The sequence below is a fragment of the Bombina bombina genome, chromosome 12, assembly GCF_027579735.1.
Source record: "Bombina bombina isolate aBomBom1 chromosome 12, aBomBom1.pri, whole genome shotgun sequence".
Lineage (NCBI taxonomy): Eukaryota > Metazoa > Chordata > Amphibia > Anura > Bombinatoridae > Bombina > Bombina bombina.
The window spans coordinates 94,922,878-94,949,509 of record NC_069510.1 but is presented as its reverse complement, the minus strand read 5'-3'; the positions used below and the strand labels follow the sequence as shown (position 1 = coordinate 94,949,509).

Genomic DNA, 26,632 nt, shown 5'->3' with positions numbered 1-26,632 from the left:
CCGCCCAAGCAAGTATCCGAGATACTTCTTTCATAGCTTGGGGACTCTGAGTCCCACCCTGATAATTGACATATGCCACAGTTGTGATATTGTCTGTCTAAAAACAAATGAACGGTTCTCTCTTCAACAGAGGCCAAACCTGAAGAGCCCTGAAAATAGCACAGAGTTCTAAAATATTGATTGGTAACCTCACCTCTTGAGATTTCCAAACCCCTTGTGCTGTCAGAGATCCCCAGACAGCTCCCCAACCTGTAAGACTTGCATCTGTTGTGATCACAGTCCAGGTTGGATGAACAAAAGAGGCCCCTTGAACTATACAATGGTGATCTAACCACCAAGTCAGAAAGAGTCGAACATTGGGATTTAAGGATATTAATTGTGATATATTTGCATAATCTCTGCACCCTTGGTTCAGCATACAAAGCTGGAGAGGTCTCATATGAAAACGAGCAAAGGGGATCGCGTCCGATGGTGCAGTCATGAGACCTAAAACTTCCAGGCACATAGCTACTGAAGGGAATGATAGAGACTGAAGGTTCCGACAAGCTGAAACCTTTTTTAATCGTCTCTTGGCTGTTAGAGACAGAGTCATGGACACTGAATCTATCTGGAAACCTATTAAGGTGACCCTTGTCTGAGGAATCAAATAACTTTTTGGTAAATTGATCCTCCAACCATGTCTTTGAAGAAACAACACTAGTTGATTTGTGTGAGATTCTGCAGAATGTAAAGACCGAGCTAGTACCAAGATATTGTCCAAATAAGGAAACACCGCAATACCCCGTTCTCTGTTTACAGAGAGTAGGGCACCGAGAACCTTTGAAAAGATTCTTGGAGCTGTTGCTAGGCCAAATGGAAGAGCAACAAATTGGCAATGCTTGTCTAGAAAAGAGAATCTCAGAAACTGAAAGTGATCTGGATGAATCAGAATATGAAGATAGGCATCCTGTAAGTCTATGGTGGACATATAATGCCCTTGCTGAACAAAAAGCAGAATAGTCCTTATAGTTACCATTTTGAAAGTTGGCACTCTTACATAACGATTCAAAATTTTCAGATCCAGAACTGGCCTGAATGAATTTTCTTTCTTTGGGACAATGAATAGATTTGAATAAAACCCCAGACCCTGTTCCTGAAACGGAACTGGTATGATTACCCCTGAAAGCTCCAGGTCTGAAACACACTTCAGAAAAGCCTGAGCCTTTACTGGATTTGATGGGATGCGTGAGAGAAAAAATCTTCTCACAGGAGGTCTTACTCTGAATCCTATTCGGTACCCTTGAGAGATAATACTCTAAATCCACTGATTTTGGACAGAATCTGCCCATATGTTTTGGAAGAATCTCAATCTGCCCCCTACCAGCTGAGCTGGAATGAGGGCCGCACCTTCATGCAGACTTGGGGGCTGGCTTTGGTTTCTTAAACGGCTTGAATTAATTCCAACTTGAAGAAGGTTTCCAATTGAAACCAAATTCTTTGGGGGGAAGGATTAGGTTTCTGTTCCTTATTTTGTCGAAAGGAACGAAAACGGTAAGAAGCTTTAGATTTACCCTTAGGTTTTTTATCCTGAGGCAAAAAAACTCCCTTCCCCCCAGTGACAGTTGAAATAATCAAATCCAACTGAGAACCAAATAACTCTTGAAAAGAAAGAGATAGTAATCTAGACTTAGATACCATGTCACCATTTCAATATTTGAGCCACAAAGCTCTTCTAGCTAAAATAGCTAAAGACATAAATTTAACATCAATTTTGATGATATAAAAAATGGCATCACAGATAAAATGATTAGCATGTTGAAACAAGCGAACAATGCTAGACAAATCAGGATCCATTTCCTGTTGCGCTAAACTTTCCAACCAAAAAGTTGATGCAGCTGCAACATCAGCCATAGAAATGGCAGGCCTGAGAAGATAGCCAGAATATAAATAAGCTTTCCTTAGATAAGATTCAAGTTTTCTATCTAAAATGTCTTTAAAAGAAATACTATATTCCATAGGAATAGTAGTACGTTTAGCAAGAGTAGAAATAGCCCCATCAATTTTAGAGATTTTTTTCCCAAAAATCCAATCTAACTGCTGGCAAAGTATACGATTTTTTAAACATTGAAGAAGGAATAAAAGAAGTACCAGGCCTATTCCATTCCTTAGAAATCATACCAGAAATAGCATCAGGAACTGGAAAAACCTCTGGAGTAACCACAGGAGGTTTATAAACAGAATTTAAACGTTTACTAGTTTTAATATCAAGAGTACTAGTTTCCTCAATATCCAATGTAATCAACACCTCTTTTAACAAGGAACGAATACACTCCATTTTAAATAAATAAGTAGATTTGTCAGTGTCAACATCTGAGGAAGGATCTTCTGAATCAGATACATCCTCATCAGAGGAGGATAATTCAGTATGTTGTCGGTCATTTGAAATTTCATAAACTTTATGAGAAGTTTTAAAAGACCTTTTACATTTAATAGAAGGCGGGATGGCAGACAAAGCCTTCTGAATCACATCAGCAATAAAATCTTTTATATTCATAGGTATATCATGTACATTAGATGTTGAAGGAGTAACAGGTATTGTACTATTACTGATGGACACATTCTCTGCATGCAAAAGCTTATCATGACAACTATTACATACCACAGCTGGAGATATAATCTCCACAAATTTACAACAAATGCACTTAGCTTTGGTAGAACTGTTATCAGGCTCAGGGTTCCAACAGTGGTTTCTGAGACCGGATCAGATTGAGACATCTTGCAAATGTAAGAGAAAGAACAACATATAAAGCAAAATTATCAATTTCCTTATATGGCAGTTTCAGGAATGGGAAAAAATGCAAACAGCATAGCCCTCTGATAAATAAAAGGCAAGAGGCATATAGGAATGGGGTTTAAAATAATAAAATTATTTGGCGCCAAGTATGACACACAACGCAAACTGAAATTTTTTTGGCGGTAACAACATCCGGAAATGACACACTTGCGTCATTGAAGACGCAACCTTGTGCCAAAAAAATTCTCGCACCAAGAATGACGCAATAAACTTTGGCATTTTGCACCCTCGCGAGCCTAATTTTGCTAGCAAAATTTAATGAAGAAGCAGCCAATTGAAAAAAGTCTGTACCCCAGGTAAGACAAATATTTCCCTAAATATGTTTTTTTCCCAAATATGATACTGATAGTCTGCAAAAGGAAATATACATAAACCTGACTCATGGCAAATATAAGTACAATACATATATTTAGAACTTTATATTAATGCATAAAGTGCCAAACCATAGCTGAGAGTGTCTTAAGTAATGAAAACATACTTACCGAAAGACACCCATCCACATATAGCAGATAGCCAAACCAGTACTGAAACAGTTATCAGTAGAGGTAATGGAATATAAGAGTATATCGTCGATCTGAATAAGGGAGGTAGGAGATGAATCTCTACTACCAATAACAGAGAACCTATGAAATAGATCTCCTGTGAGGAAAACCACTGCATTCAATAGGTGACACTCCCTTCACATCCCTCTGACATTCACTGCACTCTGAGAGGAATCGGGCTTCAAAATGCTGAGAAGCGCATATCAACGTATAAATCTTAGCACAAATTTACTTCACCACCTCCATAGGAGGCAAAGTTTGTAAAACTGAATTGTGGGTGTGGTGAGGGGTGTATTTATAGGCATTTTGAGGTTTGGGAAACTTTGCCCCTCCTGGTAGGATTGTATATCCCATACGTCACTAGCTCATGGACTCTTGCCAATTACATGAAATAAATATAAATTCTTAAAAATTATTAAACATACTGTAATTTTTTTTTTTCTCCCCTTAGGACTAATGTCTTCCTCTATGTGAAAGACAAACACCATCTCACAGAGGTTTGTTCTGTGAATCTGTAATGCAGCAGTGTTGCTGTCTCTGCCACAGCTGTCTGCATTCTAACTTTCTCTAGATAACTGGTTCCTGCATAACAGTCAATAACTCGTCTGGTGCATCCTGTGATTAGCTCACCAGGTGCACCCATTTCTGATTCCATGTGAGGTTTTGCAATTTTCTAAAGATGTTTTCACCCATAGGTTAAATAGGAGTTAATTTAGTCTTTACAACATTGTTTTTCTTGGAAAAAAATAAACATATATATATATATATATATATATATATATATATATATATATATATATATATATATATATATATATATATATATATATATATATATATATATATACACACAGAGAGAAATGCACTCACAGGAACGAACAGCCAGCTCAATACCATTGTTAGCTTGTTCCATGGCAATTTACCACCTGGTTACAACTTCTTTTAGCTCAGTAATGCTTTTCACAGAGTAGTATATCAGTCTGATCCCGCCTATTACGGTCATTCCAGCACCAAAATACCAGGCAATTCCTCTGAACAAGGAACACAGCAACCCCAGACGATGGTTTTGGCCTTCATTGGGCCTCGTCAGTGAGGTGTAGCCATATTCCTCTAAACACAGTCACTGAGCAAGGAGTCCACATCTGGTTGCCCCTTTTTCTCATAGGGAAACTAAATACATACTCACAGGAACGAACAACCAGCTCAATACCATTGTTAGCCTGTTCCATGGCGATTTACCACCTTGGTGCAACTTCTAGGCTGAAACGTACGTCTGGGGTTTTGCTGTTTCTCTCGTTATACAACAATCAAAGTAAGTCCAGCACCTTAACTTACACTTCCAAGTGCAAAGACAAGTATTTTCAAAGTAACAGAGTGCACGTACGCTGGAGAGGTCTGCCAACCTCTCAAGATATAGATCCACACAACTTCAAAGATTGCTGTTTCATTAAAAAATCCTTATTTTATTGAAGCAACATAGGGATAAAACAGCAATGTTTTGAGTCACGTGGACCAGACAATAGTCATGTTCCAGACAATAGCTATCCACCTCCTTTTATATCACCTGTATGTAAATTACCTTTAATTACTTTTAATTAACCCTTTGGGTATTCATACCTGAATTTGGAACAACAATACCCCCTACCGGTTAGATTTTATAAAGGTTGTTAAATTCTTCTTTTTTCTTTTAACTATCATGATCTTCCTATGATCTATTGGAGGATGGATAACAATTAGATTACAATTACATATAATACAATACAATCATAAAACCATTTTATAAAAACAAATGAAGGTCATAATCTTTGTTTAACCCCTTAACGACCAAGGACGTGCAGGGTATGTCCTCAAAAGAAAGTCAGTTAACGACCAAGATCGTACCCTGCACGTCCTCGGTCTGGAAAGCAGCTGGAAGCAATCCTGATCACTTCCAGCTGCTTTCCGGTTATTGCAGGATGCCTCGATATCGAGGCATCCTGCAATAGCATTTTTTAGCCATCCGGTGCAGAGAGAGCCACTCTGTGGCCCTCTCTGCACCGGAGATCGGTGGCTATTTTCGTAGGTGGGTGGGAGACGGTATGGGAGGCGGGTGGCGGCCATCAATGGCCCTGCTGATCTGGAGGGGGCGGGATCGTGGGCGGGGATGGCCAGGGGCATGCACGGACGCGCGCACTTGCACGGGGGGCGGGCGCGTGCATGGGGAGGGAGCGGGTGGGAACCGCTACACTACAGGAAAAAAGTGTACAAAAATGAAAAAAAATGGGGGGAAAAATATATAAAAAAAACCCATCAGTTAGGTGGTGGGGGTTGGTCTGTGGGGGGCGGGGGAGCTACACTACAGAAAAAAAGGCAAAAAAAATAAAAAAAACATTTTTTTTTTGCAAACTGGGTACTGGCAGACAGCTGCCAGTACCCAAGATGGCCCCCAATGAGGCTGTGGTCATTAAGGGGTTAAACCTATCGGATATGGGGTTTTTAAGTGTTGTATCCACCATACTTCCCTTTTCTTGTGGAGTAATTCTCTATTACCTCCTCTTCTCTGTTTGGGAATGTGGTCTATCACCTGGAATCTCAGTTGGCTAACTGTATGACTTGCTAATAGAAAATGTGTTGAGACTGGAAGGGACATATCCTTGCATCTTATAGAAGATTTATGGGCACTTATTCTGTCTTTTATAGGGTTAATTGTTTCTCCTACATAGCCCCGCCCACATGGGCATTTTAGAATATATGGGCTTTCTATCATTAATCTGTGCAATATACTTGCCTTTAATCATTGAATTACATTGTGCACAGTTTAGGCCAGGATATGACCCTTTATTAGCAGTCGTCAAATAGTTTATTGTTTTACTTTTGTTAGTACCAACATCAGCCTTATCCACCATATCTCTGATATGTTTTACTCTTTTATAAGAGTTAATAGGTGGTTTACTAAATTCTTCTATATGGGGGTTTGACTTGTTCAATAGGTACCAATGTTTCTTTAAGATGTTTGAAATACTATCACTTTGTTGGTTATATACAGATGAAAAAATAAGTTGTTTCTTATCTTTATGTTTTTTGTCCTGATGTTTTTTATCCCTAAGTTTCTCCAAGGGAGTTGTGGCTGATTCAGTTTTAACTATCTGTTCACAGTTAGAGATGAGAGTTTGAGGATAACCTCTATCTTTAAATTTCTTTGCCATTTGTTTAATCCTAATCTGTTGCAAGTTTTTATCTTGCATGTTTCTCACAGTTCTACAGAACTGACTTTTGGGAATAGAAGAAAACACTCTATCAGGATGATAACTTGTGAAATGTAATAACGTGTTGCGGTCAGTGGGTTTACAGTAGAGGTCTGTTGTTAAGTATACCTCATGCTTATATACCAGTGTATCTAAATAGCTCACATTCTCTTTCGAAAAATTAAGGGTAAACTTTAAACTATAAGTGTTACTATTGAGTTCCTCTACAAAATCATGTAATGTCTCCAATGGGCCCCTCCATACGCCAAAAATATCATCTATATACTGTGTCAGCCGCTCTGGAATCAATCCGGGATGTAACCCAACTGCTAGCGTGAATTGAAAGCACACGCTAGCACACTGAGAAATATCCAGGACGTGACCCACTCAGGAAGCAGATTAGAAGATAACAAAAATGAATATTGTTCCAGAATGCAGGAAAGCCACAAAGGATAAAACGTCCCTTTAAGTAGTACAAAGAACAAAAAGGAAATGCTCTTACTTGAAGCTTCTGAAAAAGGTCCTCTTTAGCAGGCTTGTAAAACAAAGGAAAAGTTCTCTTTTGCAGCTTGTAAAAGTAAAAGTTCCTTTTAAGCAGGTGTATAACAAACAGAAAGGTAAAGTTCTCTTTTGCAGCTTGTAAAAGTAAATGTCCCTTTTAAACAGGTGTATAACAAACAGAAAGGCAAAGTTCTCTTTTGCAGCTTGTAAAAGTAAATGTCCCCTTTTTAACAGGTTTAGAACAAACAGAATAGCACAGTTTCTTGTACAGCTTGTAAAAGTATAATGTCCCTTTAAGCAGGTTTATAACAAACAGAAAGGCAAAGTTCTCTTTTGCAGCTTGTAAAAGTAAATGTCCCTTTTAAGCAGGTGTATAACAAACAGAAAGGCAAAGTTCTCTTTTGCAGCTTGTAAAAGTAAAATGTCCCTTTAAGCAGGTTTTGTTTATCAAAGAAAAGGTTTAAAGGTAAAGGCAAAAGCAAGGTCAGGCAGGCAGAAGTCGGCATCCAAATATCAGCAAAAGGTATAGGCAAAAGACAAGGTCAGGCAAGCAGAAGTCGGCATCCAAGTATCAGCAAAAGGGTAAAAGCTACAGGCAAGGTCAGGCAGGCAGAAGTCAATATCCAAAATCAGCAAGTAGGGATTAGGCAAGAGGCTTGGTCAGGCAGGCAGAAGTCGGTACACAAAAGAACAAAATTGATATGGTACTCACAATCCAGAGAAACAAACAAACGGGCCCAGATTCAGATCTCCCGCCATGATTTAAAGGGCAGGAGCGTAACCGTCATCAGAGGGGTGTGAGAGAAAGCGTCATGTTGCTAAGCAACATGACGTCAGACACACAGAGAAGTTCCGGGAGCCGCGGCGACACGGCGATGAACGGAAGCAATCATGACAGCACCCCCTCCTCAAGGACCCCTCCGGGGGACAGGACCAGGTCTATCAGGATGAGTCTTGTGGAAGGTCTTGACCAAAATAGGAGCATTTACTTGATGAGCAGGTTCCCAAGAACGTTCCGTGACTGGATAACCCTTCCAATGAATGAGATAATACAATTTCTTGCCCCGCCACTTGGAATCTAGAATATGGCTGATCTCAAACTCAGGATGTCCATGCACCAATAACGGTGGAGGTTTAGAAAAAGGCTTAGAATACCTGTTAATCATCACAGGTTTTAAAAGAGAAACATGGAATACCGGATGGACTTTGAGAGACTTGGGTAAAGCTACCCGATAAGCAGTGGAACATACCTGACCCAGTATTCGGAAAGGACCCACATATCGTGGTTCCAATTTGTTAGAAGGTTGTTTCAGGCGAAGAAATCGAGAGGAAATCCAAACTTTATCACCAGGGCGATATTTGGGAGCCTTCTTCCGTCGAAGATCCGAAAAGAACTTGTAACGTCTAGAAGTTACAGAAAGAATACGATGTATCTTCTGCCAATGTCGAGTTAATCTTCGGGCTGTAAGATCAGAAGCAGGATTCACTGTGGAGGAAGTATGCAAAGGGAATGTCCTAGGCTGATATCCGTAAGCTGCATGAAAAGGAGAAGTCTGAAGGGAGGAATTGTACCGGGCATTATGAGCCAATTCAGCCAAAGGAAGGTAAGAAGTCCAGTTAGAGTGATAATGATCCACATAATGTCTAAGATAAGTTTCAAGACACTGGTTTACTCTTTCAGTCTGACCATTCGATTGTGGGTGGTGAGAAGTAGAGAGAGATATAGTAGTACCAAAATGTTTACAAAGTGACCTCCAAAATCGAGAAACGAATTGTACCCCTCTATCTGAAACAATATCTAGAGGAAATCCATGGATTCTTACAATATGTAGAATAAAAAGTTCAGAGAGTCTTTTGGCAGATGGTAATCCTGGCAAGGGTACAAAATGAGCCGTCTTAGTGAACCTGTCGACCACCACCCAGATAGTATTGTTCCCAGTGGACAAGGGAAGATCGGTAATAAAGTCCATGGATACATGAGTCCAAGGCTGGTGAGGTATAGGCAATGGTTGGAGTAATCCTGAAGGAAGTTGGCGTGGAGTTTTGTTCATGGCACATTGTGTGCATACTGAGACGTAATCCTTCACATCTTGAGAGAGTGTAGGCCACCAGACATGTTGTTTGAGGTTTCGAGTGGTAATACTGATGCCAGGATGTCCAGAAAGGGGACTATCATGAGCCCAAAATAAAATCTTGGAACGAAGGCGTTCAGGAACAAAGAGTAAACCATCGGGAGGTTTACAGGACAAAGGAAGATGCTCTTGAGCGGACTGTAATTCTTGTAACCAAGAAGTTGTTAACTGGGCAATGACTTCATGAGGTTGGAGAATGGTACCAGACTCAGGAACTGGGGTATCTTGAAATTGTCTGGAAAGTGCGTCTGCTTTAATATTTTTTGAACCAGGTATGTAAGACAAATTATAGTGAAACCGAGAGAAGAATAATGACCAGCGTGCTTGCCTGGAATTTAATCGTTTGGCTGTTTGAAGATACAGAAGGTTCTTATGATCAGTAAGTATAGTAAATAGCAAAGAAGTACCTTCCAGCCAATGTCTCCATTCATCCAATGCCATTTTGATGGCAAGCAACTCTTTATTCCCTACGTCATAGTTAAATTCGGAAGGAGTGAATTTTTTAGAGAAAAAAGCAACAGGATGAATCCTTCCAGTCTCTGGTATTCGTTGAGACAGAACAGCTCCAGCAGCAACAGAGGAAGCATCCACCTCCAGAATAAATTGAAACTCAGGATTTGGATGACGAAGGATAGGAGCTGAGGAAAAAGCTTCTTTGAGAGATTCAAAAGCTTCTATAGCCTCAGACGGCCATACCTTACAGTTTTGTCCTTTTCTTGTGAGAGAAGTAAGAGGAGAAGTAATAGTAGCAAAATTCTTGATGAACTTTCTGTAATAATTGGCGAAGCCTAGGAAACGTTGTAAAGCCTTCAAAGAATCAGGTCTAGGCCAATCCAAAATGGCAGAAAGTTTAGTAGGGTCCATTTCGAATCCAGATGCCGATATTACATAACCCAGAAAGTGTATGGATTTTTGATGGAAGGAACATTTCTCCAGTTTAGCAAACAGATGGAATTCTCTTAGACGTTGAAGTACCTTCTTGACGTGGTGCACATGATCTTGGTGGTTCTGAGAAAAAATTAAGATGTCGTCCAGGTATATGATAACAAAAATATTCAAAAAATCATGAAAGATCTCGTTTACAAAATGCTGGAAAACCGCCGGAGCATTGCATAGCCCGAAGGGCATGACCAAATATTCATAATGCCCAAATCGAGTGTTAAAGGCAGTCTTCCACTCATCTCCTTTGCGTATACGGATCAAGTTGTATGCACCACGTAGGTCGAGTTTGGTGAAAATGGTGGCTCCCTGAAGATAAGTAAAAAGTTCAGGAATAAGGGGCAGAGGATAACTGTTCTTGATGGTAATCTGATTCAATCCACGATAATCAATACAGGGTCTTAATCCGCCATCCTTTTTTCCCACAAAAAAGAAACCAGCCCCTACAGGGGAAGAGGAGGGTCGAATAAATCCTCTAGCCAGATTGTCTTTTATATATTCTTCCAGAGCCATGTTTTCTGGTTTAGAAAGTGGATATGTCTTGCCTCGAGGATAGGCAGCCCCAGGAAGGAGATCAATGGGACAATCAAAAGGGCGATGAGGAGGAAGACGTTCAGCTTCTTTTTTGGAGAAGACATCCACAAAGTCATGGTAATGCATAGGTAAGGATTCCGGAGTTTCAACTGTGAGAGCAATAGTGAGTGGTAACTTAGTAATCTTTTGAAGACATTTAGTCTGGCATGTAGATCCCCAGGAAGTGAGTTCACCGAAAGTCCAAGAAAAAATGGGATTGTGAATCTGGAGCCAGGGTAATCCCAAGATAATGGGAAATTGCGGAGTGGGAATGACATCGAAACAAATTGTCTCAGAATGAAGTATTCCTACGGTGAGGAGTAAGGGTTGAGTAGAAAACTGAATGTATCCAGAACCCAAAGGATCTCCACTGACCGTAGAGACTGAAATGGAATACTCCTTCTTTAGTAAGGGTATAGAATGAGTAGAAACAAATGTAGAGTCAATGAACACACCTCCAGCACCAGAATCAATTAGAGCTTGGGTATAGATCTTCTTATGTCCAATTAGAAGAGTTACTGGAACAAAGAGTTTCTTGTATAGGGAATGACCACTATTTTGGCTTAACTCAGTTCCCTGGACTAGAGTTAAGCCCTGGCTTTTACTGGCCTAGTAGGACAATCCCTTAATAAATGCCCTTTAAGGCCACAGTACAGACATAAGCCAAGAGTCCGTCTTCTCAAGCGTTCAGTCTCAGTTAATTTTATACTTCCTACTTCCATGGGTTCAGCCTGATCAGTAGTAGGAGAGACTGGAGTGACTGGATTAGAAAAACGAGGAGCTAAACGAAAAGGAGTTCGAGTTGAAGTCCTCTGTGTTCTATCCTTTTCTTGTTGGCGTTCACGAAACCTGGCGTCGAGACTGATACAGAGATTTATTAAGGCTTCTAAGGACTCTGGAAGTTCACGATACACCAATTCATCCTTGAGACGCTCAGAAAGTCCTTTACGGAAAGCGGCTCTGAGTGCTCCCTGATTCCAAGTGGTTTCAGAGGCAAGGGTGCGGAACTCAATTGCATATTGAGAGACTGGTTGATTTCCTTGACGTAAATCCAGGAGAGTAGCTTCAGCAGCGGATGACCTTCCAGGTTTATCGAATACGTTTGAGAATGTAGATAGAAATGTATCAACATCCAACAGTATAGGATCATTCTTTTCTAGCAAAGGTGACACCCAAGCCAAGGCTTTTCCTTTCATTAAGGAAATAAGAAACGTGATTCTAGAAGAGGCAGTAGCAAAGAGAGTAGGGCTATTTCGGAAATGAAGACGGCATTGATTCAGAAAGCCTCTACATTCTTCAGGATTCCCATCATATTTATCCGGAAGAGGTATCCTGGGACTTAGTTGTACCTGAGACTGATTGTTAGGAATCGGAGGAGGTAATGCCTCAATCGGATTTGGATTGGGATTAGGATTGGGAGGTGCGGTAGCAACCAAATTTTGTAATAGAGCAGTAATTTGATCAAGTTTAGTGTCCAGAGACTGCAAGTGAGTGGCATGAGAACCCAAGAGCTGTCCCTGGTGAGCCACGGCCATAGATAATTCAGTGGGGTCCATTTTTATGGCCCGTTTGTAATGTCAGCCGCTCTGGAATCAATCCGGGATGTAACCCAACTGCTAGCGTGAATTGAAAGCACACGCTAGCACACTGAGAAATATCCAGGACGTGACCCACTCAGGAAGCAGATTAGAAGATAACAAAAATGAATATTGTTCCAGAATGCAGGAAAGCCACAAAGGATAAAACGTCCCTTTAAGTAGTACAAAGAACAAAAAGGAAATGCTCTTACTTGAAGCTTCTGAAAAAGGTCCTCTTTAGCAGGCTTGTAAAACAAAGGAAAAGTTCTCTTTTGCAGCTTGTAAAAGTAAAAGTTCCTTTTAAGCAGGTGTATAACAAACAGAAAGGTAAAGTTCTCTTTTGCAGCTTGTAAAAGTAAATGTCCCTTTTAAACAGGTGTATAACAAACAGAAAGGCAAAGTTCTCTTTTGCAGCTTGTAAAAGTAAATGTCCCCTTTTTAACAGGTTTAGAACAAACAGAATAGCACAGTTTCTTGTACAGCTTGTAAAAGTATAATGTCCCTTTAAGCAGGTTTATAACAAACAGAAAGGCAAAGTTCTCTTTTGCAGCTTGTAAAAGTAAATGTCCCTTTTAAGCAGGTGTATAACAAACAGAAAGGCAAAGTTCTCTTTTGCAGCTTGTAAAAGTAAAATGTCCCTTTAAGCAGGTTTTGTTTATCAAAGAAAAGGTTTAAAGGTAAAGGCAAAAGCAAGGTCAGGCAGGCAGAAGTCGGCATCCAAATATCAGCAAAAGGTATAGGCAAAAGACAAGGTCAGGCAAGCAGAAGTCGGCATCCAAGTATCAGCAAAAGGGTAAAAGCTACAGGCAAGGTCAGGCAGGCAGAAGTCAATATCCAAAATCAGCAAGTAGGGATTAGGCAAGAGGCTTGGTCAGGCAGGCAGAAGTCGGTACACAAAAGAACAAAATTGATATGGTACTCACAATCCAGAGAAACAAACAAACGGGCCCAGATTCAGATCTCCCGCCGTGATTTAAAGGGCAGGAGCGTAACCGTCATCAGAGGGGTGTGAGAGAAAGCGTCATGTTGCTAAGCAACATGACGTCAGACACACAGAGAAGTTCCGGGAGCCGCGGCGACACGGCGATGAACGGAAGCAATCATGACATACTGTAGCCAAATTTTACAGTGTCTAGAATATGCACCATTAGTATAAACAAATCTATTTTCAAATTGGCTGACAAAAATATTGGCGTATAAATGGGGCCACATTGGAGCCATTTGCCGTACCCTTTTTCTGCAAGTAAAAAGTGTCTTGAAACAAAAAATAATTTAAGCAAAGTATAACGTTCAACATGGCTTCCACAAATACACATTTTGGTGCAGAAAATTTAGCATTGTTTTTCATAAGATCCAAAACAGACTGTACTCCTGCCTCATGGGGAATAGACATATATAAACTGACTACGTCTAGAGAAAAAAGAATATCTGATTCTTCAACTTGAAAATTTCTGATTTTCCCCAAAAAGTTACCTGTATCTTTAAGAAATGCTTGTTGAACTGCAGCTATGGGATTGAGTATTCTATCTAGGAAAATGGCAATGTTGGAAAAAACAAATCTGTGCTTGCCACAATGGGTCTCCCTGGGGGTTCTGTTAAACTTTTGTGTATCTTTAGGATTGTATAAAAGACTGGTGTAATTGGGTCTTTTTTATAAGGAATATGGCTAGATCTTTAGTAATGACTTTATTTAATAAAGCTTTATTAATTACTTGTGCAATTTCTTTTTGAATATCCAATAATGGATCACAATCCAACATCAAATACACCCCACTGTCTGATAGCTGAGCCAATATCTCTTTTATATAATATTCTCTATCTAAAATTACTACAGCCCCGCCCATATCCGCATTTTTAATTATAATGGATTTATTATTAGACAAATCCTTAAGTGCTTTTGTTCAGCTATAGTAATATATATTATCTACAATCTTAGATTTTTCTTTAGACCAGATTTTCTTAATATCTGCTTGTACAAATTTAATATAGGTCTCAACTCCTGAGTTTAAGGTGCTTGGTACAGATTTAGACTTGTTTTTTTAACCCTAAGGGTCGTACATCAAAAATAGTATAGTCAACATTATCTGTATCATTATGAGCAACATTTGCAACATTAACAATATTAGCTACATTGTCTTGCTGTGTACAAAAAAATTGCTTTTAGCCTGAGGTTCTGGAAAAACCGATACAAATCTTTTTCCAAATTAAATTTATTGGCATAAGACATAGGGCAAAAAGATAGCCCCTTATTTAGTATACTCAGTTCATCTTTAGAAAGTTGATGCTTAGAGATATTAATTACCAATGTCTATTGTGTACTATTAGTTGTATCATTCATAGTCTCTGTAGGGAGATATTAAGCAGAACCATCGGAATCATTAAAATTATCAGCATTATAAGTACTAATTACTTTACCAACTGTATCAGCATCGGACTGGAAGAAATCAAGAAAGAAATTGCCAGAGTGGTACTATGTAGCTCATACGATAGTAGAGTATTTCAGAGTGAGGCGAATACCGTGAGGATTAAACTCAGACCAACAATTATCACCAATAACGAGAAGTACAAAAAGAGATTTGAATGCATCTTAAATTACTGTTCATTCGATGATACAACTAACCAATGTCTCTTGTGTACTATTAGTTGTATCATTCTTGATTTCTCCCAGTCCTTGGTGATATTAATATTGGAGGAACCTTTCAAGAAATCCCTTGAACCTTTAGCTAGGGCTGTTATCCTGGAAGCATCTATATCCGAATAGAAAAACACATCCAAATCCTCATTTGTTGCTTCCATTCTGTGAAGCGCTGGAGGCACTTATCCCAGGCAGTCAAGTCGGCTACGGAACAAGCCGTTTCAACGAGACCGCAAGAAATATAGGGACTGGCTGATCCGGAGCCCTATATTAGGGACGATGCTGATACAGTTGGTAAAGTAATTAGTACTTATAATGCTGATAATTTTGATGATTCCGATGGTTCTGCTTAATATCTCTCTACAGAGAATATGAATGATACAACTAATTGTACACAAGAGACATTGGTAATTAATATCTCTAAGCATCAACTTTCTAAAGATGAATTGAGTATACTAAATAAGGGGCTATCTTTTTGCCCTATGTCTTATGCCAATGAATTTAATTTGGAAAAAGATTTGTACCATTTTTTCCAGACTAAAAGCATTTTTTTGTACACAGCAAGACAATGTTGCTAATATTGTTAATGTTGCAAATGTTGCTCATAATGATACAGATAATGTTGACTATACTATTTTTGATGTACGACCCTTAGGGTTAAAATACAAGTCTAAATTTGTACCAAGCACCTTAAACTCAGGAGTTGAGACCTATATTAAATTTGTAAAGAAAAATCTGTAGATAATATTACTATAGCTGAACGAAAAGCACTTAAGCATTTGTCTAATAATAAATCCATTATAATTAAAAATGCAGATAATGTAGTAATTTTAGATAGAGAATATTATATAAAAGAGATATTGGCTCAGCTATCAGACAGTGGGGTGTATTTGATGTTGGATTGTGATCCATTAGTGGATATTCAAAACGAAATTGCACAAGTAATTAATAAAGCTTTATTAAATAAAGTAATTACTAAAGATCTAGCCATATTCCTTATAAAAAAAGACCAAATTACACCAGTCTTTTATACAATCCCGAAGATACACAAAAGTTTAACAGAACCCCCAGGGAGATCCATTGTGGCAAGCACAGATTTGTTTTTTTCCCAACATTGCCATTTTCCTAGATAGAATACTCAATCCCATAGCTGCAGTTCAACAAACATTTCTTAAAGATACAGGTGACTTTTTGGGGAAAAACAGAAATTTTCAAGTTGAAGAATCAGTTATTCTTTTTTCTCTAGACGTAGTCAGTTTATATACGCTTATTCCCCATGAGGCAGGAGTACAGTCTGTTTTGGATCTTATAAAAAACGATGCTAAATTTTCTGCACCACAATGTGTATTTGTGGAAGCCATGTTGAATGCTATACTTTATTTAAATTATTTTTTGTTTCAAGACACTTTTTACTTGCAGAAAAAGGGTACGGCAATGGGCTCCAATGTGGCCCCTTCATACGCCAATATTTTTGTCAACCAATTTGAAAATAGATTTGTTTATACTAATGGTGCATATTCTAGACACTGTAAAATTTGGCTACAGTATATAGATGATATTTTTGGCGTATGGAGGGGCCCATAGGAAACATTATATGATTTTGTAGAGGAACTCAATAGTAACACTGATAGTTTAAAGTTTACCCTTAATTTTTCGAAAGAGAATGTGAGCTATTTAGATACACTGGTATATAAGCATGAGGTATACTTAACTACAGACCTCTACCGCAAACCCCCTGACCACAACACGTTATTACATTTCACAAGTTAGCATCCTGATAGAGAGTTTTCTTCTATTCCCAAAAGTCAGATCTATAGAACTGTGAGAAACGTGCAAGATAAAAACGTGCAAGAGATTAGGATTAAACAAATGGCAAATAAATTTAAAGATAGAGGTTATCCTCAAACTATCATCTCTAACTGTGAACATATAGTTAAAACTGAATCAGCCACCACTCCTTTGGAGAAACTTAGGGATAAAAAACATCAGGACAAAAAACATAAAGATAAGAAACAACTTATTTTTTCATTTGAATATAAACAACATAGTGATAGTATTTCAAACATCTTAAAGAAACAATGGTACCTATTGAACAAGTCAAACCCCCATATAGAAGAATTTAGTAAACCACCTATTAACTCTTATAAAAGAGTAAAACATATCAGAGATATGGTGGTTAAGGCTGATGTTGGTACTAACAAAAGTAAAACAATAAACTACTTGACGACTGCTAATAAAGGGTCATATCCTTGCCTAAACTGTGCACAATGTAATTCAATGATTAAAGGCAAGTATATTGCACAGATTAATGATAGAAAGCAGCAAGAGATTTAAGGCTTTTATACCTGTGACACAGACTATGTTGTGTATATTCTAAAATGCCCATGTGGGCGGGGCTATGTAGGAGAAACAATTAACCCTATAAAAGACAGAATAAGTGCCCATAAATCTTCTATTAGATGCAAGGATATGTCCCTTCCAGTCTCAACACATTTTCTATTAGCAGGTAATACAGTTAGCCAACTGAGTTTTCAAGTGATAGACCACATTCCCAAACAGAGAAGAGGAGGTAATAGAGAATTACTCCTCAAGAAAAGGGAAGTATGGTGGATACAACACTTAAAAACCCTATATCCGATAGGTTTAAACAAAGATTACGATCTTTATTTGTTTTTATAAAATGGTTTTCTGATTGTATTATATGTAATTGTAATCTAATTGTTATCCATCCTCCAATAAATCATAGGAAGATCATGATAGCTAAAAGAAAAAGAAAAAAATAAGTATTTAACAACCTTTATAAATCCTGACTGGTAGGGTATATTGTTACTCCAAATTCAGGTATGAATACCCAGAGGGTTAATTAAAAGTAATTAAAGGTAATTTAAATACAGGTGATATAAAAGGAGGTGGATAGCTATTGTCTGTAGCATGACTAAGGGTCTATGTGACCCATGTTGCTTCAATAAAATAAGGATTTTTTACTGAAACAGTGCTGTCACAATCTTTGAAGTTGTGTGGATCTATATATATATATATATATATATATATATATATATATATATATATATACACACACATACATTTTGTGATGGGGCTAGATAATTCAAGCATCCCATGCGGTAGATTTACCAAGCAGCGGATGCTGCTATCTACCCCCCGTACACCTAAGACCGCTGCTTCTTAGCTCGTCCGCCACCTCTGAGGTGGCGGGCAGCAATCAGCCCAATTGGATACGATCGAGATGATTGACACCCTCTGCTAGCTGGCGATCGTCCGCAAATGTGCAGGGGGCGACATTGCACAAGCATTTCACAAGAACTGCTTGTGCAATAATAAATGTTGACAGCGTACGCCCGCACATTGATAAATCTACTCCCATGTCTCTTAAACCTTCACCCTTTAGAACAGGATCCCAAAATGTATTTATTAATAATGAAATAATAGAGAATTTCTATGTTACTATAAAATCACTTTACGTTATTGGTGTTAGAGATCAATATAATAACAAATATATGAGCGTTTAGGGCACTGATAAACCTCTCATATGTTTGCCTAGAGCCCAACATGAAGTTCATTCTCCTGCCATACAGACCAAGGGCCATTATTAAAGGGACATGAAACCCCAAAATATTTATTACATGATTCATATAGAGCTTGTAATTTTATACACCTTTCCATTTTACTCCTATTATAAAATGTGCTTCATTCTCTTGCTATGCTTTGTTGAAAAGAATACCTAGGTAGGCTCAGGAGCTGCAAAGCACTACTGGGAGCTAGCTGCTAATTGGTGGCTGCACATATATGCCTCTTGTCATTGGCTAACACGATGAGCTCAGCTAGATTCCAGTAGTGCATTGCTGCTTCTTCAACAAAACATACCAAGAGAACAAAGCAAATTTGATAATAGAATTAAATTGGAAAGTTGTTTAAAATGATACACTCTATCTGAATCATGAACGAAAAAATGTGGGTTTTATGTCCCTTTAATGGTTGTCGCATAGAAAAGACCTATTGTGTACGGCTTTAAAGGGACATTAAATCGTATATATAAAAAAAACCTCTGCAATACAATTTCATAGTTTGTTTTTTCAAATTTTCCTGTAATTCCATTCTGAAATTGTGAGCTTTTCAGTTGCTGTTAGAAACGGAAGTGCAGAACACTGTTATATTCTACACAGCCATTGGCTGCACACTCTAGTAGCCTATTTATAACTGTCTCTAATTGGTCACAGCAGAGAAGGTAACCTAAGTTACAACATGGTAGCTTTCATTGTTTTATAGACACTAACATTTTTATGTATTTTGTCACTATTTAAACAAATAATGAAACTTTAGAAAATACATCTACTTGTTATTCTCAGACTAATCTTATCTTTGAATGCATCATTCTACTGAGCATGTATTTAGTGTTTAATATCCTTTTAATTATTAGATATTCCAATATAAGAACCATTATCACTTCCATATAAAAGCATACTGGCTGATCTACATCCAAAAACAAACAGTACCTGCTTTCAAGGCGTTGACAGATTCTGAAGGATTTTGACCAACCACAGCCATCTTCTTCACTAGGGTGGGACTTTGTCTTGCAGCAGTAAGTAGCCGCTCAGTATTCAGGGCTGTTAGTGAAGTTGGTTTGCTGTTACCTTCTGGCTGGACCACCTTCTGCAGAAGAAGGGGGCTGTTATGTTTCTCTGGTACCTTCTTGACTGCTCCAATAAGCCCCAACAAACTTACAGATACAACAATAAAAAACAATTTCATGGTGTGACCCATTTTCTTTACAAATATGTCCATGTCCTTAGTTTATAAGTTCAGTCTGACTGAAGCTCGGTCTCCACCTCTCTGCCCTTTGACGGAACTGGAAGGATTTCTTAAAACTAAACTTAAGTCTTTTCCAACTTGAAATCCCCAGAGAGTTTCCTTTAAACACTGAGGGATTTGTGTATTCTTCCCCCGTCTGTAGTGAGACTTCCCTTCAGAACAAATGCCCCGTAAGCTGTGACTTCTGTCCAGTTGTGGGGTCACTAGACAAGACTTACCTTCACACTTTTTAGGAATTTCTGGCTTCTCATTTTATCAGGTATGAGTTAACGAGATATTGGAATCAGCAGTGCCCTGCGTATAAGCTTACAGGCAGCATCTTTGCTAGGTCTGCGGCCTTATACCATGAATAGGGTCTCTGTTTGCTCACAAAAGTAACAGGGATACAGTACACAGCAAGCTTTCTCTTCTCTTCCTGGGCAGGTCTGTGGTATGTAGTGACTGGTGACCTCCATAGGCATTAGAGGGAAATGTCTGGTATATATGTAGGTAGGTTATGCGTCTATATTATCACCTCACATGACATGAACATATATGTCTTACACGTGTCATATCTGTGTAAATATACACATCCAGCATGGGTAGCCTCAGCCTGACAGCTAATGGCTGATTATATTTTTGAATTCAGTTGCATTCTCTTTTATTAAATGGCTACATGTTCTAGATATCTCAGAGGAAACACACAGTGATTTGGAATAGGAACTAAAAATGTAAATTATAAACTAAAATACACAAATGCATACACACACCTATACACACACAAATATACATTTACACACATATATACCCCAATACACTCACACATATACACACATACCTATACACTGACACACATACATATACACTCCTATACATACACATTGCTGTAAAGTCACACATACAGACATACATTCACATACACACATCCCTATACATTCACACACACATATATCTACAGTATATAAACATCCATCCCTATACACTTGCACATACACACACATTCCTATATATTCACACACACACAAATCCCTTTACAATCACACATACACACCCATTCATACATACACGCAAATACACATACAGTATACACACATCCCTATACACCCACACATACATATACACATACAGTATACACACTTCCTTATACACCCATACATACATATACACATACAGTATACACACATCCTTATACAACCACACATACATATACACATACAGTATACACACATCCCTATACACCCACACATACATATACACACACACATACATATACACATACAGTGTACACACATCCTTATACACCCACACATACATACACACACACACACACATACATATATATACACACACACACACATATACACATACAGTATACACACATCCCTATACACCCACACATACATATACACACATATACATATACACATACAGTATACACACATCCTTATACACCCACACATACATATACACATACAGTATACACACATCCCTATGCACACATATATATATACACATACTGTATACACACATCCTTATACACCCACACATACATATATATATATACATACACACATACACACACACACACACATACATATACACACATACATATACACACACACATACATATACACACACACACATACATACACATCCCTATACACACACATACATACAAGCACACACACATATATTAACACACTCATCCCTATACACTCACACACACATTATTTCACAAACATATAGGCACACACACACATACACTCATCTGTATAAACTCATACACATACATACTGTACATACACTCATCTGTATAAACTCTTACACATACATACTGTATACACACACACACATACACTCATCTGTATAAACTCATATACATACATATTGTATACACACACACATACTTATCTGTATAAACGCATACACATACATACTGTATACACACACACACATACACTCATCTGTAAAAACTCATACACATACATACTGTATACACACACACACATACTTATCTGTATAAACTCATACACATACATACTGTATACACACACACACATACACTCATCTGTAAAAACTCATACACATACATACTGTATACACACATACACTTATCTGTATAAACTCATACACATACATACTGTATACACACACACACACATACACTCATCTGTATAAACTTATACACATACATAATGTATACATACACTCATCTGTATAAACTCATACACATACATACTGTATACACACACACACACATACACTTATCTGTATAAACTCATACACATACATACTGTATACACACACATACACTCATCTGTATAAACTCATGCACATACATACTGTATAAACACACACACATACACTCATCTGTATAAACTCATACACATACATACTGTATACACACACACACACACATACACTTATCTGTATAAACTCATACACATACATACTGTATAAACACACACACATACACTCATCTGTATAAACTCATACACATACATACTGTATACACACACACATACTTATCTGTATAAACTCATACACATACATACTGTATACACACACATACACTCATCTGTATAAACTCATACACATACATACTGTATACACGCACATACACTCATCTGTATAAACTCATGCACATACATACTGTATAAACACACACACATACACTCATCTGTATAAACTCATACACATACATACTGTATACACACACATACACTCATCTGTATAAACTCATGCACATACATACTGTATAAACACACACACATACACTCATCTGTATAAACTCATACACATACATACTGTATACACACACACACACACATACACTTATCTGTATAAACTCATACACATACATACTGTATAAACACACACACATACACTCATCTGTATAAACTCATACACATACATACTGTATAAACACACACACATACACTCATCTGTATAAAATCATACACATACATACTGTATAAACACACACACATACACTCATCTGTATTAACTCATACACATACATACTGTATAAACACACACACATACACTCATCTGTATAAACTCATACACATACATATTGTATAAACACACACACATACACTCATCTGTATAAACTCATACACATACATACTGTATACACACACACATACACTCATCTGTATAAACTCATACACATACATACTGTATAAACACACACACATACACTCATCTGTATAAACTCATACACATACATACTGTATAAACACACACACATACACTCATCTATATAAACTCATACACATACATACTGTATACACATACACTCATCTGTATAAACTCATACAGATACATACTGTATACACATACACTCATCTGTATAAACTCATACAGATACATACTGTATATACACACACACATACACTCATCTGTATAAACTCATACAGATACATACTGTATATACACACACACATACTCTCATCTATATAAACTCATACAGATACATACTGTATACACATACACTTATCTGTATAAACTCATACAGATACATACTGTATAAACACACACATACACTCATCTGTATAAACTCATACACATAGATATTGTATAAACACACACATACACTCATCTGTATAAACTCATACACATACATACTGTATACACACACACATACACTCATCTGTATAAACTCATACAGATACATACTGTATACACACACACATACACTCATCTGTATAAACTCATACGGCTAGATTTAGAGTTCTGCGGCTAAAGGGGTGCGTTAGCTACGCATGCTTTTTTTCTCCCGCACCTTTTAAATACCGCTGGTATTTAGAGTTCACAGAAGGGCTGCGTTAGGCTCCAAAAAGGGAGCGTATAGCATATTTACCGCCACTGCAACTCTCAATACCAGTGGTGCTTACGGACGCGGCCAGCTTCAAAAACGTGCTCGTGCACGATTCCCCCATAGAAAACAATGGGGCATTTTGAGCTGAAAAAAAACCTAACACCTGCAAAAAAGCAACGTTCAGCTCCTAACGCAGCCCTATTGTTTCCTATGGGGAATGTATTTTGTATTTTTTTTTTACAGGCAAAAGAGCAGTTTTCTTTGGGGCATGCCCCGCTAAAGGCCCTTTTAAGGGCTGGTAAGGTAAAAGAGCTTTGAACTTTAGTAATTTAGAATAGGGTAGGGCATTTTTTTATTTTGGGGGTCTTTGTTATTTTATTAGGGGGCTTAGAGTAGGTGTAATTAGTTTAAAATTGTTGTAATATTTTTCTAATGTCTGTAAATATATTTTTATTTTTTGTAACTTAGTTCTTTTTTATTTTTTGTACTTTAGTTAGTTTATTTAATTGTAGTTATTTGTAGGTATTGTATTTAATTAATTTGTTGATAGTGTAGTGTTAGGTTTAATTGTAGATAATTGTAGGTATTTTATTTAATTAATTTATTGATAGTGTAGTGTTAGGTTTAATTGTAACTTAGGTTAGGATTTATTTTACAGGTAATTTTGTAATTATTTTAACTAGGTAGCTATTAAATAGTTAATAACTATTTAATAGCTATTGTACCTGGTTAAAATAATTACAAAGTTGCCTGTAAAATAAATATTAATCCTAAAATAGCTACAATATAATTATTTGTTATATTCTAGCTATATTAGGGTTTATTTTACAGGTAAGTATTTAGCTTTAAATAGGAATAATTTATTTAATAAGAGTTAATTTATTTCGTTAGATTTAAATTATATTTAACTTAGGGGGGTGTTAGGGTTAAGGTTAGACTTAGCTTTAGGGGTTAATAAATTTATTAGAGTAGCGGTGAGGTCTGGTCGGCAGATTAGGGGTTAATACTTGAAGTTAGGTGTCGGCGATGTTAGGGAGGGCAGATTAGGGGTTAATACTATTTATTATAGGGTTATTGAGGCGGGAGTGAGGCGGATTAGGGGTTAATAACTTTATTATAGTAGCGGTGAGGTCCGGTCGGCAGATTAGGGGTTAATAATTGTAGGTAGGTGTCGGCGATGTTAGGGAGGGCAGATTAGGGGTTAATACTATTTATTATAGGGTTAGTGAGGCGGGAGTGAGGTGGATTAGGGGTTAATACATTTATTATAGTGGCGGTGAGGTCCGGTCGGCAGATTAGGGGTTAATAATTGTAGGTAGGTGGAGGCGACGTTGGGGGCGGCAGATTAGGGGTTAATAAATATAATATAGGGGTCGGCGGTGTTAGGGGCAGCAGATTAGGGGTTCATAGGGATAACATAGGTGGCGGCGGTGTGCGGTCGACAGATTAGGGGTTACAAAATTTTAATAGAGTGGCGGCGATGTGGGGGGACCTCGGTTTAGGGGTACATAGGTAGTTTATGGGTGTTAGTGTACTTTAGAGCACAGGAGTTAAGAGCTTTATAAACTGGCGTTAGCCCAGAAAGCTCTTAACTACTGACTTTTTTCTGCGGCTGGAGTTTTGTCGTTGGATTTCTAACGCTCACTTCAGCCAAGACTCTAAATACCGGCGTTAGAAAGATCCCATTGAAAAGATAGGATACGCAAATGGCGTAGGGGGATCTGTGGTATGGAAAAGTCGCGGCTGGAAAGTGAGCGTTAGACCCTTTCCTGACTGACTCTAAATACCAGCGGTAGCCCAAAACCAGCGTTAGGAGCCTCTAACGCTGGTTTTGACGGCTAACGCAAAACTCCAAATCTAGGCGATAGTCTCATACACATACATACTGTATACACACGCCCACACACATAATCAAACATTCCCATGCGCTTGCACACAAACATACACACATTTCTATACACACACACATACATGTATACACGTATACAAACACACACTTATCTTTATACACTCACAGAGCAGCAGTGCACTATGCACAATAGGAACAATGGGAGCTAGCTAAACACATCTGGTAAGCCAATAACAAAAGGCTTATATGTGCAGCCACTAATAAGCAGCTAGCTGCCTGTAGTGCATTGCTGAGTCTACCTAGGTATGCTTTTCAACAAAAGGATACAAAAAGAATCTGATAACAGAAGTACACTGGTACTTAGAGAGCCTGAACTTTATGTGTACAAATAAATACTCCTTACTTTGACCTAGTGAGGAAGAAATGTTATAGTTTGTGACACAAAGCCGGTTGCCTCCTTTAGAGCCCAGCCAGTCAGCGGTTAAAAAGACAGTTTTTAGACACAAATCCCTTTATTTCTTTTTCTCTCTGCCCTTTTAAACTCTGTACCCCATACCTTCACAAAAGCACCCTTTCAGGACATTATTCTTGCCACCAGGATGTATTTTATTGTACCCACGATACCACTTACCAATCCTGACTATGCCACCTTGTGACCGCCCTGTAAACACAAAAAGGCTTGTCACTCCCACACCATGTGACCAAACCTTCCCAGAATGTGCACCTGAATGAGAGCTTTAAAATGATACCAAACGTTTGGGGGTGCCTTAAAGTTACCAGACATAAAAGGGGGCATGGCTAATGTTATTATTGGGAGACTGCATCTGATCTGCAGGGACCCAGTGCATGAAGCAGATCTACAGCGAGCTGAAGAAGGCAACCCTGAAGGATCTGCTAGAAGCCAGAGGAAAGGCTGCTGGCAACAAGCTTAAGCCTATTGGTGACCTGATGGAGGGTGACCAAGAGAGTAGCAGCTTCTGGGGAGAGTGACTTCTCCAGGGAGGTGAGAGACCGCCTGGCCTTATACGGTTACTGATCTGACAAGTGTCTGTGGAAGTCTCTGTAGAACGAGAAAGAGAGCAGGAAGAACGGGGAAAAGAAAGAGAAAGAGAGCAAAAAGAGCGGACTCATCAGCTACGACTAGCGGAGTTTCAGTTTAAGCAAGGGGGAGCAGGACCCTCACAGCGCAATAATGGCA

At 38.2% G+C, this 26,632-nt stretch overlaps 1 protein-coding gene across 1 annotated transcript in view; it reads right to left on the bottom strand.

Moving 5' to 3' along the window:
- The window catches only part of LOC128643048 (extracellular matrix protein 2-like), a 177,373-nt gene extending 157,246 nt beyond the window's left edge, over positions 1 to 20,127 (bottom strand). The window contains exon 1 of the mRNA XM_053695976.1: positions 19,468 to 20,127. Within this exon, the coding sequence (XP_053551951.1) occupies positions 19,468 to 19,756 (289 nt within the window). The 5' untranslated portion in view covers positions 19,757 to 20,127. The remainder of the gene's footprint in view (positions 1 to 19,467) is intronic.
- Positions 20,128 to 26,632: the final 6,505 nt, after the last annotated feature.